The sequence below is a fragment of the Grampus griseus genome (assembly GCF_964374135.1).
Source record: "Grampus griseus genome assembly, chromosome: 5".
In the NCBI taxonomy this organism is placed as follows: domain Eukaryota; kingdom Metazoa; phylum Chordata; class Mammalia; order Artiodactyla; family Delphinidae; genus Grampus; species Grampus griseus.
In genome coordinates this window covers 76363580-76380378 of record NC_138998.1, presented here as the reverse complement: position 1 = coordinate 76380378, position 16799 = coordinate 76363580, and the positions used below count along the sequence as shown (strand labels likewise).

The window sequence follows — 16799 nt, the reverse complement described above, 5'->3', positions numbered from 1 at the left end:
TGGGAGCAGCAGTCATGAGGGAAAGTCTATAAACGGAACTATTTGAATTTCAAAGATATTAGTCACTGTGATCCCCAGCTACCGAGGCATAATGAAAGGAGGGATATCGGAACTCTTTTCACCACAGCAGGCCAAGGAATAAGGGGATAGGGAGGGGAGATAGGGAGCTTTTGGTCATGGTGAAGAAGTAATGGAACCTGTAACAGCTACAGTGAAGAGGATCAATATTCAGATTATAGGGAAGTAACCAATGGGTGAATGAGTTGTCTAACTTTGCTGATTTTCTCTGTTCTCGGATTTAAATTCACAGAACCATAGTACTGGAAAGAACCTTAGAACATTTAGTCAACCCCTTCATTAAACAGATAAGGAAACTGAACCTCATAGGCGTTGCAGTTTGCACAAGGCCACCCAGTTAGTTATCAGTAGAGTGAGGACAAAAGCCCCTTCCTTTCTGCACATGCCAATGTGTATGCACAGTTCCAGAGTTTAATATCTACTTCTTCAAGATCATTACTGATAAGATAGCATCTGGGTATTGTATAAAGAGAAATGGAGTTTCTGGGTTTTTTTTTTCTTTCTTTCTTTCTTCCCTTTTGTGTCTCTTTCCCCACTGTCCACCTTTCCTTCTTTTAGGTGCTGCTTCCTTGGAAAGTCAGGCATTTTTCAATGAGACTGGAGACCTGCCATGCCACTTTCCAAACTCGCAAAACCTAAGCCTGGATGACCTGGTGATATTTTGGCAGGACCAGAATAAGTTGGTTCTCTATGAGCTGTACAGAGGCCAAGAGAATCCTCACAATGTTCATCCCAAGTATATAGGCCGCACGAGCTTTGACCAGGACAGTTGGACACTGCGACTCCACAACGTTCAGATCAAGGACAAGGGCTCGTATCAATGTTTCATCCATCATAAAGGACCCCAAGGACTGATTCCCACCTACCAGATGAGCTCTGACCTGTCAGTGCTGGGTATGTAGCCAATGGCGCATTCAGATCCGGGGACTTCTCAGATGAGACTGCAATAGGTGGGGGAGAGGGCCGCCTCGAGAGAGGCAGAGGACAGCCAATTCTGGGAAGCCCGTTTGAAGGGAGTGCGGGGCTTGGGAGGAGGGAACTAAAAGTCCTTCGTACTTTTTATAGTTTACTTCTGAATGATCTGTAAGAATCTGCTTTGGGGACCAGATAGAACTAAGGAAACCAAGGTAATGTGGCTAAGTGAAAACCATGGGTGATTTGGCCCTTAAGTTTATATGAACCATATAGGTCTCAAATTTCTTTTACATTCATTTTCTCCTTTAGTCCAAGAGTTCTCACCCACTAAATCTTTGCCTGGAGCTCCTACCAAGGGTGACAGCTGGCTGATTTGGGATTTCCCTTCAGCCTCCTGGAGGTTGCTTATGACTTGTTTGCGGCCCAACCATAAGCCCAGTAGACAGGAGGGAAATAACCCAAGGCACACAACCCGAAAGCTGACAAAACAGCTCCCTTGTTTTTCCAGGCCTTGAAAAACCTAAATGTCACTACAGACTTTTTAAAATTAAAATACAGTAAAATTATTTTTATTTTGGCGTACAGTTCTATTAATATGAACTTATGTATAGGTTTATATAACCAGCAATATAAACAGGATACAAATCATTTTCAGCACCCTAAAAAAATTTCCCCATGCTATGCCCTTATAGTCATACCCTCTCTATACCCATAACGCCTGTTTTGCAACTTATGGTCTTATCTTTGTGTGAATATCACATAAATGAAGTCACACAGTATGTAACCTTTTACGACCAGCTTCTTTTATTTAACGTAATGACTTTGAGAGTCATCCAAGTTGTTGCACGTATCAAAAATCTGTTCCTTATTACTAAGTAGCATTTTGTTTATCCACTCAACCCATGGAAAGACATTGGGTTGTTTTCAGTTTGGGGCTATTATGAATAGATTTGCTGTAAAAAATCATGCACAAATTTTTTGTGTAAACGTAAGTTTTCATTTCTCTAGAGTAGATACCCAGGTGTGGGATTACTAGGTCCAGATTAATTATTGTTAATGAGGTTTAAAGTAGGTAACACCATGGCAATCTACCTTCCACCGGCCACATCACGTACAAGCAGAGCGCTTAAGGAGTAGTTGGATATAGCAAAACTTGTAACAATATCATGCGAATCACTGAAGTTTTAGAAACAATATACTAAATTATAAATTAGTATGTAGAACCTGCACAGTACCTACTGACTACAGAAGAAGAGCAAGGGATTTGGCTGGCAGAAGGAGCTAGCCCTCCTGTTGCTCAGAGAGCCCCTCCTGTTGCTCAGAGAGCACATCCTTGATTGGGGTCAGCGGGAAGTAAGCATGGTGGCCCCAACTCCATTCCTGAAAAATAAATGTGGGATCATTATGTGGCTCTCACCGTGGGCTGAGGCCCACAATTTAGACACCCTGAGGCCTGCCAGGTGTGCCCCCAGTGAGTTCCCAGGATACCTAGTTATTTGTTGTTCCCTTCTAGATACATCTAAATTTAAACTGATTTGTTTTTTTTTGTATCTCTATTCTGCATTCAGCTAACTTCAGTCAACCAGAAATAAATCTAATTCCTAATCAAACAGAAAATTCTAACATCATAAATTTGACCTGCTCATCTACACAAGGTTACCCAGAACCTCAGAGGATGTACATATTGGTAAAAACTAAGAATTCTACTACTGAGCATGACACTGTCATGAAGAAATCTCAAAATAATATCACAGAACTGTACAACATTTCTATCAGCATGTCTTTTTCCATCCCTCCTGAAACAAATGTGAGCATCTTCTGTGTCTTGCAACTTGAGCCAACGAAGACACTGCTTTTCTCACCACCTTGCAATATAGGTAAGCCTGACAGTTTCTTTTATCAGGTATTATACACAGATGGGTAAAGCAGATCATCCAGTGTCCCCTGCTTGCCAGGAAACCTCCAACTGGGCCATTTTCATACTGTTAGGAAAGACCCAGACAGAGGGCTCTTGTTTCATCTGAGTGCTACAAGGTCCAAGAGGCTATGAACCTATGCCGCTCTTGAGGAAGCATGTTCTTAGCCTTGACACTGGCCCAGTCTTTTGGGCTACCTTTAGATAGAAGATTCTGAAGCTTAGGTTAGAAGATGCCAGGATTTCTCCAGGCTAAAATTCTTCCACTCATTAAAACACACACACACACACACATTCATATATACATATAGCACTTGTTATGAGTACAAAACCATTCTAAACATTGTTGGTTTCAGGGGAGAAAACCAAAAGGTATAAGACACGCTCTCTGCCCTTCTAATAGAATCAGAACTCCACAATGGACACACATGGTAAATTGGATTGTAGAAGGACTGAATTAGAATCTAAATTATATCCCATGGAAATATACAACTAAATTTAAAAACAAGAGTGCCTGATAATAAGATTTATAAGCATTCAGAGATAGGCAAGTTCCTTGAGGGTCAGTGAAGGCTTCCTAAAGGACATGGGACCTTATATTACCATAACAGAAATAACTGGGCTTAATAAGTGTGATAAAGAGATGACAGGTACTCAAACTTGTGGTAGCTTCTGAAAAATTCTGAAACAGCATTCAGGCTTGGGAGGTGAGAGGGCCACAATGTATTAGCAGTATCTGCCATGGGCACAGGCAGTGGTGGCCATCAGCACACATGTGTCAAGGAAATATGCAGAAGCAGAAATGCTTGTGGCATGTTGACAGTGTAGTACGGGGGCCAATCCCACTGGGAAAGGGTTGAAACTAAGCCGTGTACACTAATAGGAGCCTGCCATTTTAAATTCCTGGCTTTGCCCTAGAATACATCCATACTTGAGACCCCACTTTTGAGGAGCAGTAATTGCAAGAGTCTCTCCTGCAATAAAGGCACTCTGTACCCACACTGCCTTCAACACTGCTTGCTCTGATCCTGACCCCTCCCCCCACCCATCTGCCTTCTGTTTGCCTTGGCCCCTCCTCCAACTCTGGCCCCTTGGTTTGCCCCCTCCTAAGGCATCCATCCAGCTCCTTGCTCCATCCTCTGGCTTTAATGCCTCCCCTCTCCTGGTGTTTCATTGTTCAAACATAACTTGGCCTCTTGATGCATTCTTACGGACAGCCCCTGGGGCCAGTCCCCACCAGTCAGCTTAGCTGTACCAGTGGGCCAGTCCCCTGTGCAGGTGCTGATTTCCTTCTGATCAGACACCTCTGACTCTTGACAGTTCAGTAACTGGCGAGGTCACCCTGTCTGTCCTGGTTGCTTCCACTGTAGCCTCTCTTGGCCTGATAGAAGCCTCTCCCATGCTGTCCTGAAATTTAGCACCTTCTTGGCACTGCCAACATCACCACACATGACACACCCTGGGGCTTTCTGCCATGACTCCCACAGGAACAGAGCCTCGCCACCACTAGAGCCTCACCGTGGCTCACCTTTCTGCCGTTTCTCAGCTGCTGCCAAAACCTTCCTAGCTGCCGCCATGTTCAGAAATGTTTCAGCTCTAGCTGCCTCAGGAAAATGGGGCTAGATAAGATATAGGTTAGGCCCTGTGTCAAGGAATCTTTTGGGGTATCAAAAGGTAGCAGCCTCCATGTTAACAAGTATTACCCTCCTTCACTGGTATGCCAAACAGGTTCAAGTGAGATTAAACTGGGATAGACTCAAAAAGTGTTGAATGTGGCCTGCAGTACCAACAATTCCTTTTCTTAAGGTCCCAGAAACAGGGCATCGGTCCACAAAATGCCTCTAAGCTAATGGAAGGTCAGCTGGTCCTATTCTCCTGTAATTTGAGATTAACTACCAGACCTCTTCCCATAAATGTCTATAACATGGGCCACTCAGTCCTGATTTTTCCACGCAAAGCCTGTTTTTTAACTTCCCGTAAGTTTAGGAGTCCTTGTGCAAGGAAGTAATTCCTGACTTCCCAGGAGCTGATTCTGACCCTGATCCTCAGGGCATGAAGACATATCAAAAGTTTTCCAGTAGGAGAGAGAGGCTGAACGCCATGCTTGAGGAAGTCCACCCAGACATCAGGGGAAAGAACAAACAAAGCTGGAGATGGGTGCCTGTAAAGAGGCTGCTATGTTTGTCCGGGTGACAGGTGTCTGGAGCCTGATTTAGAGATGATAGTGGATGGAGGAATTACTATAAGAGAAACGTCAAAACTTGGGGCCCAGGGCTTCCCTGGTGGCGCAGTGGCTGAGAGTCCGCCTGCCGATGCAGGGGACACGGGTTCGTGCCCCGGTCCGGGAAGATCCCACATGCCACGGAGCGGCTGGGCCCGTGAGCCATGGCCGCTGAGCCTGCGCGTCCGGAGGCTGTGCTCCGCAACGGGAGAGGCCACAACAGGGAGAGGCCACAACAGTGAGAGGCCCCTGTACCGCAAAAAAAAAAACCAAAACAAAACAAAACAAAAAACCAAAAAACTTGGGGCCTGACCACATAGGGGGCTGAGGAAGCCGGATGCTGCCCAGATGACTGTACCTTCAGAGCCTCAGTACAGGTACATTACCCAGATTCCAGAACCAAGGGCCAAGGTGACCCTCTTCTAGATCATGGTCATTGTCGTCTCAGTCTGTGGGAAGGGAAGGCAAGGCAGCTCAGTCCAGGCACTTGGTCAGAGTCGCTGGCTTGGTTCTCAGTCAGCTGCCGAGGCCCTGAGACTGGGATTTTCTATGGCCCAAATCACGTGGATTTCAGGCTGCTCTGGCAGGAGAGCCCTGAGGAGATTCTGGCATGCAAATAAAGAGAAGAGCAGCAATTATAAAGCTTTTATAATCAACCTTCCTGGCTGATTGAAAACTTGGGTTCATTTTTAGATGCAAAGCCACCTGTGCCAAGCCCCCCTGTCCCAGACCACATCCTCTGGATTGCAGCTCTACTTGTAACATTGGTCGTTGTGTGTGGGATGGTGTTCTTTCTAACACTAAAGAAAAGGAAGAAGCCGCAGGCTGGCCCCTCTAAAGAATGTGGTGAGTCAGTGCGTGTCCTCTGCAGATTGCCACTTTGCAGCTAACTTCCCAATCAGCTGCCTTCTGGAGCTCGTTGGCTGAGCCCAGGCTGGCAAAAAGTCAGCAGGTGTTTGGAGGAAAAGGTTCCCTCAGGGTTTCAAGCCCATATGGACTCAGCAGCTGATAAGGTTGCCTGGATTTCCAGGAAAGGCAACACTTCTAACCTAAGGTTTACAAATGTACTTCTGGTTTCCAAACAAAGCTGATGATTCCTTGCCTTACCTACTTTATTTCATGAGGTTACTGTGAGAATTCAATGAAGTAAAATGGTGAAAACACTTCTAAATGTTCACGATTATGGACCTGATGATGTTCAAGCAGGAATGTTTGGTGGGAGAAGGGGAGGATTAGGTGACCATAAGATTTGCCTTCTCATCTCTAAGAGTCTCGGTTTACCGAGAAGTAAGTTAGATGAACTATTCCCCACTGACTTTAAAAAATAATATTAACTCATATGGATTACCAAGTAGTACATATCCATTACCAAATATACTGAAAATAAAAATCACCTACAGTTCTACTAGTAAGAAAAAATGATTATGCTGACTTTTTAGTGTATAACTTCCAGATTTTTCTATGTATTAACCCGTTATTTTTCCATAAGTGGGACAGTATTATGAGGACTGTTTTTCACAATTTGAATAATATAACAGGTACTGTTTTCTAACTTTTTTATACTAAATGTTGGAAGAATATTTTCAGTGTCACTAAGTATTATCCTACAGCATCATTTAAAATGGCTGCAAGATACTCCGTTATGGGGACACACCTTAATTTATTTAACCAAGTCCATATTGTGGGACAGTTGGGTTGTTCCCATAGTTTTGCTATTTTAAACAGCACTGCATTGAGCTGCCTCCCCGCTGACTTCTGTTGTAAAAATGCCCTGTGTTTAATGGGGGGCAAAGTGGTCCCTGACTTTATAAGAATCCCATGCCTGTTTGTGGTTTGGGCTGGTTTGGATGAAGTTGTAAGATAAGCTTGGACTTTATCTCAGTAACTGCCTCCAGTAAAAGTTTGGTTGGTGCTAATAATTAAGGTAAAACCTTCTTACTCGCTTATGGTAAAAAGCACAAGATGAGTAAGGCTTCTGGTCAGCATCTTAAGATTTCAGAGTACTGATTTTAAGATCCATCTAGAAAATAGACGGATGACATTAGCAGTCATTCATTTCATCCAGCTGTATTCCAAAAACAAGAAATTTAGGAGTGCTAATCCAGTTTCAATACATTAACACAAAGCATATAGCAGAGCCGTTCAAACTGCCAAAGTACAGGGTATACTGAGAGATTTCTATGATACAAAAGTGTAAAATTCACAGTGCAGGGTCAGATGTACAGATATATCATGCTTGTCCAGGCTTTGACTTTTCAAAGTGAGCGTTTTGAACTTCTCTTTCTGTCAATCTCATTGCCATTTAGAATTAGCTAAATGTGCAGAAGCAACCTTCTGCTTGGAAATAAGCTGTCTCCTAAATTTGGTTTTGCATTGGAATGATTAGCTTACAAACGAAACAAAGAAAAGGGATGGAGAAAAGCCAAGTAAAATGTTTCTTCCCCTAAAAAGCTATCAGAAAAATTCAGGAGACTAGATAAAGGGAGTTAAAGAGGATGTGTCTGTACACATGAGAGAGTTGTAAGGGTGTCTGTTGCATTTGAGATGGTCAAATTGAGCTATGAGTATTAAAAGGCAGAAGACCACAAGAGAGCATAGTACATATACGACCCCCTCAAGAATGTGATAAAGAATATTGGTAGATAAAAGTTGTTTGGTCTGGGGCTTCCCTGGTGGCGCAGTGGTTGAGAGTCCACCTGCCGATGCAGGGGACACGGGTTCGTGCCCCGGTCCGGGAAGATCCCACATGCCGCGGAGCGGCTGGGCCCGTGAGCCATGGCTGCTAAGCCTGCGCCTCCGGAGCCTGTGCTCCGCAACGGGAGAGGCCACAACAGTGAGAGGCCCACGTACCGCAAAAAAAAAAAAAAGTTGTTTGGTCAGATAGTCACATGTGCCAGTAAGTTTGGTCAAAGAGAAGAGCCTTGATATTACTGGAGGAGGGAGATGTACCAAGTAACCATGCCACGTAGATATGAGATGTTTGTAAAACTGGGTTTTGTAACTTTAGCAATGTCTGCACTTGTTTGTGGATACCCCTGGCATTGGCTGTACGATAGGCAGAATAATGCCACCAACAAGATATCCATCTCATATACCCCAGAATCTGTAACATGTTATCCTACATGGCAAAAAGGACTTTTCATACGTGATTAAATACTGAGTTTAAAATGATGGGTTTATCCTGGATTTTCCAAGTAGACCCAATCTAATCACATGAGTCACAGAATCTTTCCCACATGGATTAGAAAGAGGAAATGGAAGGAGGAGAGATCCAAAGCTTGAGACAGGCTCAACGCACCACTGCTGACCTTGAAGATGGAGGAAGGGGCCGTAAGCCAAGAAATGTGGGTGGCCTCTAGAAACTGGAAATAGCCCCCAGCTGAAAGCCAGCAAGGAAATGGGGATCTCAGTCCACAAGGAACTAAATTCTGCCAGTAGACAAACATGGAAACAGTCATGACCCATCCACAGTGACACAAGCTTACTGATGAGTAGAAATTTTTCCAACAGTGCAGCTTCCTCTTAATCCAATATTAATCCTTTTCTCAGAGGAGACAGCCCTCCAACTAACTAACCTGGTGTCAAAAGTCCTTTCCAGTGATTGTTCAGTAGTTACAGTTTTTCTATTCCTCAACCGTACATATTTACCCTGTTTAGGCTGTTAAATGAATAAAAGGGAAATGCCATGGTTGTTCTAGCTGGTTTCTAATCTCTCTTCTCCTTTTTTGTTTTGTCAAATAGGGCAGTTAAAGCATGAGAAATTGTAACCTTCAATTACTGTCTTTTCCCAATCAGAAGTTACCCTCTCAGCTTACCCATTGGGGAGAAAGACTAAAATAGCTCCTCCTGAAGTTTTACTTCCTCATTTGGTTCTTGTCTAACTAAAATCTGTATTGTAATAGTGCCTAGCAACCTACAATTTTTACAACTTGCCTCCCTCCTCCAAATTTGGAAGAGTCTCAGCTCTTTCAGGAATGATTTCTTAAAGGGCAAATGCCTTTTCCAAAATAAATTATTTTTAACCACCATTTAAACAGAAAGTTTCACAGGGCTTAAAAACTGAAACCAGGTGATACCATCATATCTACTCTTCAAAATGCTAAATTTGTAATCAAATCCAAAAGTTTAGAAGCTGTCTTTTTATTGTCTGCTTTCATTTTAAAAAAGAAGCTTTTTTTAAAAAAAAAACAGTGGTGATTTTGTCATGAGTATGAAAGGATAATATTATTTGTGTTGGTGTACAGACATCCCGAAATACTGTATTCACTATAAGCACCATTATTTTTAAGAGGAACTTTGACAAAAATAGAATGTAATTAGATTTACAAAGTATCTGGAAGATCAGTCAAATATACAACGGAATATTACTCAGCCATAAAAAGAAACGAAATTGAGCTATTTGTAATGAGGTGGATGGACCTCGAGTCTGTCATACAGAGTGAAGTAAGTCAGAAAGAGAAAAACAAATACCGTATGCTAACACATATATATGGAATCTAAAAAGAAATGGTACTGATGAACCTAGTGGCAGGGCAGGAATATGGACGCAGACATAGAGAATGGACTTGAGGACATGGCGGGTGGGGTGGGGGAAGCTGGGGCGAAGTGAGAGTAGCATTGACATATATACACTACCAAATGTAAAATAGACAGCTAGTGGGAAGCTGCTGCATAGCACAGGGAGATCAGCTCGGTGCTTTACAATGACCAAGAGGGGTGGGATAGGGAGGGTGGGCGGGAGGCTCAAGAGGGAGGCGATATGGGGATATATATACATGTATATGGCTGATTCACTTTGTTGTACAACAGAAACGAATACAGCATTGTAAAGTGATTTTACTCCAATAAAGATGTATTTTAAAAAAGAAAGAAATATCTGAAATAACTCAGAATGCTCAGCCAGGGGGGAAAAAAAAAAGCCTTGGGGAGGACACAAGTGCTGCCTTTAAATATCTAAAAACTGCCATAGAGTGCAAAGATCATACTTAACTGAGGCTCTAAAGGGTATCTCGATGAAGGTTATAAGAAGGTAGAAGGAAATAAGAGACTTTTCTAACAGTTAAAGCTCTTTTAAAATTATATAGAAGACACAGACTTTTCCTTCCTCCCATTAAGGCTTAACTGCTACAGGAATTGCCCTCCTGCCGTAAACAACTAGAATCAGACAAAATATATGCAACAACTGTTTTCAGATATTGGACAACAGGCTACAGAAAACTATAGTCCCTGAGAGAAGGGAAAAGATAAGGTGAGCCCTATGATTTTTCCACAACTTACTGCCTGGAGTCGGTTTCTAGGCTGCTCTGAAGGCAGGGGGAGCCCTAATACCAAAACTAGAAAAAGACATTACAAGAAAAGAAAACTACACATATCCCTTGTGAACATAGATGCCAAAATGCTCAACAAAATTAGCAACTGAAATCTAGCAATGTATTAAAAGTATTATACATCATGATTAAGTGGGGTTTATTCCAGGAATATAAGGTAAGTTTAACATCCAAATACCAAGCAATAAAACTCACCTATTGACAGACTGAAAAGAGAAATCATGTGGATACAGAATACGTGTCAATGGATACAGAAAAAGCATTTGGCAAAATTAATACCCATTCATAATTTTTAAAAAGAAAGATAAACTCTCATAAAAGTAGGAATACAAAAGAATTTCCTCAACTTGGCAAAGAACAGCTACTAAAATCCTTTAGTTAGCATCATAGTTAATGATAAAAGACTGATTGCTTTCACCTAAGATCAGGAATAAGGCAAGGATGTCACTCTCACTGCTTCTGTTCAACCTTGTACTGGAGGTCCTAGCCAGTGCCACAACTCTAGAAAAAGAAATAAAAGGCATACATATTGGAAAGAAAGAAGTAAAACTGCCTTATTTTGCAGATGACATGATCATGGTTGTAGAAAAGCCTAAGGAATCCATTAAAAGCTATTACAACTGATTTAGTGTAGCAAAGTATCAGGATACAAGGTCAATACACAAAATCTATTGTTTCTCTACATACTAACAACAAACAATTGTACACTGAATTTTTTAATACCATTTACAGTAGCATCAAGTAATATTAAAGGCTTTGGAATTAATTTTTAAAAACAAGTGCAAGACCTGTATGTATACTGAAAACTAAAAAACATGACTACTGACAGAAGTTAAAGTAGACCTAAATAAATGGAGAGTTATGCTATGTCCATGGTTTAGAAGACTAGCTATTAAGATACCAGTTCTCCCAAACTGATCTTTGGTTTCAATGCACTATCAATCAAAATCCTGGCAGGCTCCTTAATGGACATTAAAAAGTTTATTCTAAAAGTTATGTGGAAATGCAAAGGATCTACAATTGCCAAAACAATTCTGAAACATGACAACAAAGATGGAGGACTTATACTACCTAATTTCAAGATTTATTATATAGCTATAGTAGTCAAGGTGTGACACTGGTGAAAGGACAGACATATCGACCAATGGAACAAAATGGAGAGTCAAAAAATATGATTTTGTCAACTGATTTTGACAAAAGTGCCAAGTTAATTCCATGCAGAAAGGATAGTCTTCAACAAATGGTATCGGGTCAGTTAGATATCCACATGGGAAAGTATGAACCTAGACACCCCAAAAAATAACTTGAAGTGGATCATAAACCTAAAATAAGAGCTAAAATTAAAAACTTTTGAAAGAAAACATAGAAGAAAAGTTTTGTGAGCTTAGGTTAGGCAAATCTCAGATAGGACATGGTAAGCATAAACTGTATTATAAAAAGATAAGATTGATACACTGAACTTCATCAAAATTAAAAATGTTTGCCCTTTGACTTTAAGAAAATGAAAAGTCAAGACACAGACTGGGACAAAATGCTTGCAAAATATAAATATAATAAAGGACTTATAACCAGAATACATACTTATATAATACTACTCAGTAATGAGAAGACAATCCATATAACAAAAGGCAGAAAGTAAAAGACTTGAATAGATAGTTCACATAAAAATATACACAAATGGCCCATAAGCACAGTTACACAGTCATAACACCATTAGTCGTTGGGGAAATACAAATTCAAACCATAATGAGATACCACCCCATACCCACTAACATGGCTAAAATTAAAAGGACTGATAAATATCAGATGTTGGAGAGGATGTGAAGCAACTGAAATTCTTATGCTCTACTATACAACTCAGCAATCCTTGATATTTACCCATGAGAAATAAAGACATATGTCTTCACAGACACACACACACACAAATGTCCATAGCAGCTTTCTTCATAATACTGAAAATCTGGCATCCTGAATTTTTGCAGTTGGTGAATGGATAAACAAATGGTGCTATATACATACAGTGAAATACTGCTGAGCTATAGAAAGGAATGGACTACTGGTAACATGAAACAACATGAATGAATTTCAAAAGCATTGCGCTACATGAAAGACACTAGGCACGAAAAGACTATACATTACATGAAATCCTAGAAAAAGCAAAACTACTGTGGCATTAAGCAGATCCGTGGTTACAGGGGATGGGGTGGGGGGAAGGAATTGATTGAAAAGGGGCTGGAGGGAACTCGTTGGGCTTATATAAATGTTCTATATCTTGGTTGTGGTGGTAGTTACATGACTGCATACATTTGTTAAACTCATCAAAATCTGTATGGAAAATGATTGGATTTTACTGTGTATTTTACCTCAATAAAACTGATTATTTTTAAACACACACACACATGCACACACAAAGAGAACTGCCAAAGACAGGAAGTGTTCAAAACCATCAGGGGTGTTGTTGAAAGGATTGCTGCAGTCCCTAAATTCCTCCATGGACCCTGGGTTAACAACCCCTGCTATAAGGCGCAGAGCGGGACAACAGCACGGTCATAACAGTCAGCATAGAGGAATTTTCACCCAAAGTTGCATCAGTAGTAAGTCCATGCCAGTAGGAACTCAGGCTTTGGGAGGTCTAGCCCACTAGAAATTTCCCACTTGAACCTCTCCATGCAACCTTGTGTATTATTTGGTAGCACCAGCTGGCTAACCCATTTAGTCACCAACATCTGCAAGATTTCCTTTTCCTCCTCCTTCTAAACCTTACTTTCAGAAAAGGATTGGAAACTTTTTTCCCCATCACTAAATGATTGCTAAAACTAAATGTATTATACCTCCCAGTAGTATTTTTAGTTTAGTAAAGAATAGAGCTGTAAGTAAAACCTATTCCCAACATTAGAACTTAAGGTACAATGAACAAAAGAAGGCATTTACTTTTTGGATGAAGGAAGCTCCTTCTCAGTCCCCATGAAATTTCATCAAGGAACCATCTATTCCACATATATGGCAACAATGATTTCTCTCTGAGTCCTAGGACTTAGGAGCCTCTTCAAACTTTCCCTCTTTTAGTATTTATGGGCAATACATTTTCTGAAGTTGTTTTTGTCTCTTTCAGAAACCATCAAACTGGAGGGGACAGAGAGTGAACAGACTGAGAAAAGGTGAGTCCTGACCCTACAACATTGTTGAAAGAGGTACAATCCCCAGAGAGTCTATAATTTAACTAGGCTTGGTCTGAGGCATGCTGGGATCTCAGCATACATGAACTAATGGAGAGGAAAAGGAAAGTGAGACTAGTTAGGACTTGGAGGGAAATGCTCTAGCTATAAACGGATGGCGTGTGCCCTATGCACAATGCCCAAGGGTCATGGCAAGTTCAGTTGTGGTCAAGTAAAAAATTAATACCAAAAGGGTCTGATGTGGTGAGCATGGGCTGCATCTTATTCAACATGGTAACTGCAGTACCTGGCACAGTGCCTGGGTGTCCTATATGTGTGGAATGAATAAATAAATAAGTGAGGAGTGATAATATGTACCCTCTAGCTTCAGTGTCTTTGCATCTGCTGTGCCCTGTGCTTGGAATGTTCTTTGCCACTTCTTCACCTTATTCTTCAGATCCTGACTCAAGTTGCACTTTCTTAAAAACCCTTCCCAAACTAGATTGTGTCAGCCTGTTATAGTATCATGTGGATTCCTGTGTTTTTTCTTCATAACACCAGGTTATACTTATATACTGGTGTAATTATATTATTAAACTCTATAAACTTAACTAAATCAAACTTTATAGAGGGCAGGGAACATATCATCGAAGCTCATCATTGTGCTGCCAGAACCTAGCACAGTGCCTGGCATATAGTAGGTGCTCAATAAATTTTTTAAACTGTAAAACTGCAGCAGCAGATATGTTTGGATCTATAGAAAGTAGCCTTTTAATAATATTAACAGTTTTCAGTAGTTGTAATTTTCATGGTGAATACTGGTTGAAAGATGATAGGACTTATAGAATTTACACTCTGATGGTTTGATAAGTATATAACATGTTGAAAAGGAGTTTTGTGGAAAAGTAAACATTATTCTGGGCTTTAGTTTCTCTTACGTTTGCTTTCAGCTGAGCAATAATTTAAGTTGTTTGTTTGATTTGTACTTATTTTTCATTTATTTGGCTTTCTTTCTAGATCCTTTACCTAATCAAATTCAAATAAGAACAGCACTTAAGTAACCCTAATTATGGCATAGGGAGAAGTGTGTATACCCTTTTCTTTATATTTTCCTTTGTTCACATACGAGGGCTGTGGAAGGCAAAATTTGGTGAGGTGCTTTTTTTCTTTAAGAGTTCAAGTTTTCAGATTGTTTTAAAAAATTCAATTTATTGGGCTTCCCTGGTGGCGCAGTGGTTGAGAATCTGCCTGCCAATGCAGGGGACGCGGGTTCGAGCCCTGGTCTGGGAGGATCCCACATGCCGCGGAGCAACTAGGCCCGTGAGCCACAACTACTGAGCCTGCGCGTCTGGAGCCTGTGCTCCACAAAAAGAGAGGCCGCGATAGTGAGAGGCCTGCGCACCGCGATGAAGAGTGGCCCCCGCTTGCTGCAAATAGAGAAAGCCCTCACACAGAAATGACCCAGCATAGCCAACAAATAAATAAATACCAAAAAAAAAAACCCAAAATGGTCCTTTAAAAAAAAAAAAATTCAATTTATTTAAACTAAAAAAAAATTTACCCATTTCTCCCACCTCCATACCCCCCCACCTCTGGCAACCATCAATCTGTTCTCTGTATCTATAAACTGATTTTTTAAAGTTATTATTATTCATTTATTTTTAGATTCTACATATAAGTGAAATAATATAGTATTTTTCTTTCTCTGTCTGACTTATTTCACTTAGCATAATACCCTCGAGGTCCATCCATGTTGTCACAAATGGCAAGATTTCATTCTTTTTTATGGTCTACTGTATGTGTGTGTATGTGTGTGTGTATCACAATTTCTTTATCCATTCATGCATCAGTGAACACTCAGGTTGTTTCCATATCTTGGCTATAAAAATAAATATTTGTTGAAAGAATGAATGTATGCATGAAGGAATACACAAAGATTCCTGGTGATCCATCCTTTCACAGCATGATGCAATCAGATTGTCTGTACCTCCACCCACCCTGAGAAACTGGACTCTCAAGAATATCAAGGCTCTGGTCACACAGTCATGGGGTCAAAGCAACCCTAAGCCAAAAACCTGGTCACAGGTCTTCCCTGGTGGCGCAGTGGTTAAGAATCCGCCTGCCAATGCAGGGAACACAGGTTTGAGTCCTGGTCTGGGAAGATCCCACATGCCGCAGAGCAACTAAGCCCGTGTGCCACAACTACTGAGCCTGCGCTCTAGAGCCCGCGAGCCACAACTACTGAAACCTGCACGCCTAGAGCCCGCGCTCTTCAACGAGAAGCCACCTCAATGAGAAGCCCACACATCTCAACGAAGAGTAGCCCCTGCACACCGCAACTAGAGAAAGCCTGCACGCAGCAACGAAGACCCAATGCAGCCAAAAATAAATTAATTAATAAAAAAAAACCTGGTCACAGAGACACAAGTCATGATCCCAGGGTGCACAGCTCCCAGTGTGCCTAGCACTTATCTGGATACACCAGTCGCTGTGAGTCTCGGAATCCAGGATGGTGAGCCCAGGTGCTGAGATCTTGCCTGCCCTGTCAGACTTAGTTCAGAAGTGGTCCGGAAGAGCTGCGGAGGGAAGGCAGCAGAGAATCAGCATAGGGCAGGGGCAGGCCCAGACAAAAATCAAAGATAGTAATTTAGGAAGTATGGACAGTACATCTCCACCTCTCTTCAGTAGTTTATTTCTCCTCATTGCTATTGCAATGTCCCCTTATATTCTGCCCTATCACTGAAATCTAGAAAGAGAAAGTGGCTCTACTGTGAAATCTCACTGAATTCTTTTCTCTGTTTTTCCAGAGTAGAACTCCAAGAACCTGAAAGATCTGATGAAGCCCAGTGTGATATTAACATTTCAGAGACAGTCTCAGGCGACAAAAGTGCTATGCATTTTTAATTAAAGAGTAAATGCCATACGACTATCCTGTTTTTATATGCTTTTCTTTTCAAGTTTTGACTGACCTTTTTCTTGTCTCTCTAAGCCTTCCCAGAAGGCAAGAAAATATTACTATTAATAATAGAGGGGGCTTCACGATTCCCTCTGAGTGAAATAGCCTCCCTACAATGCCAGCTCTGCTCTCTATGCCAGGAGCAGATTTTAACTGTTTCTTTTCATTTCAGAGCACACTTGTGGGTCAAGCCCACCTAACTGGTTCCTGGCTCAGGAATCCTGTGTAAGAC

The 16799-nt window shown here is 41.4% G+C and overlaps 1 protein-coding gene across 1 annotated transcript in view; it reads left to right on the top strand.

The window, feature by feature from the left end:
• Window positions 1-16515, top strand: part of CD86 (CD86 molecule) — a gene marked incomplete at its 3' end in the record, with an annotated part of 60101 nt that extends 43586 nt beyond the window's left edge. The window contains exons 3-7 of the mRNA XM_082654799.1: window positions 637-972; window positions 2562-2870; window positions 5823-5975; window positions 13569-13614; window positions 16419-16515. Of these exons, the coding sequence (XP_082510925.1) occupies window positions 637-972; window positions 2562-2870; window positions 5823-5975; window positions 13569-13614; window positions 16419-16515 (941 nt within the window). The remainder of the gene's footprint in view (window positions 1-636; window positions 973-2561; window positions 2871-5822; window positions 5976-13568; window positions 13615-16418) is intronic.
• Window positions 16516-16799: the final 284 nt, after the last annotated feature.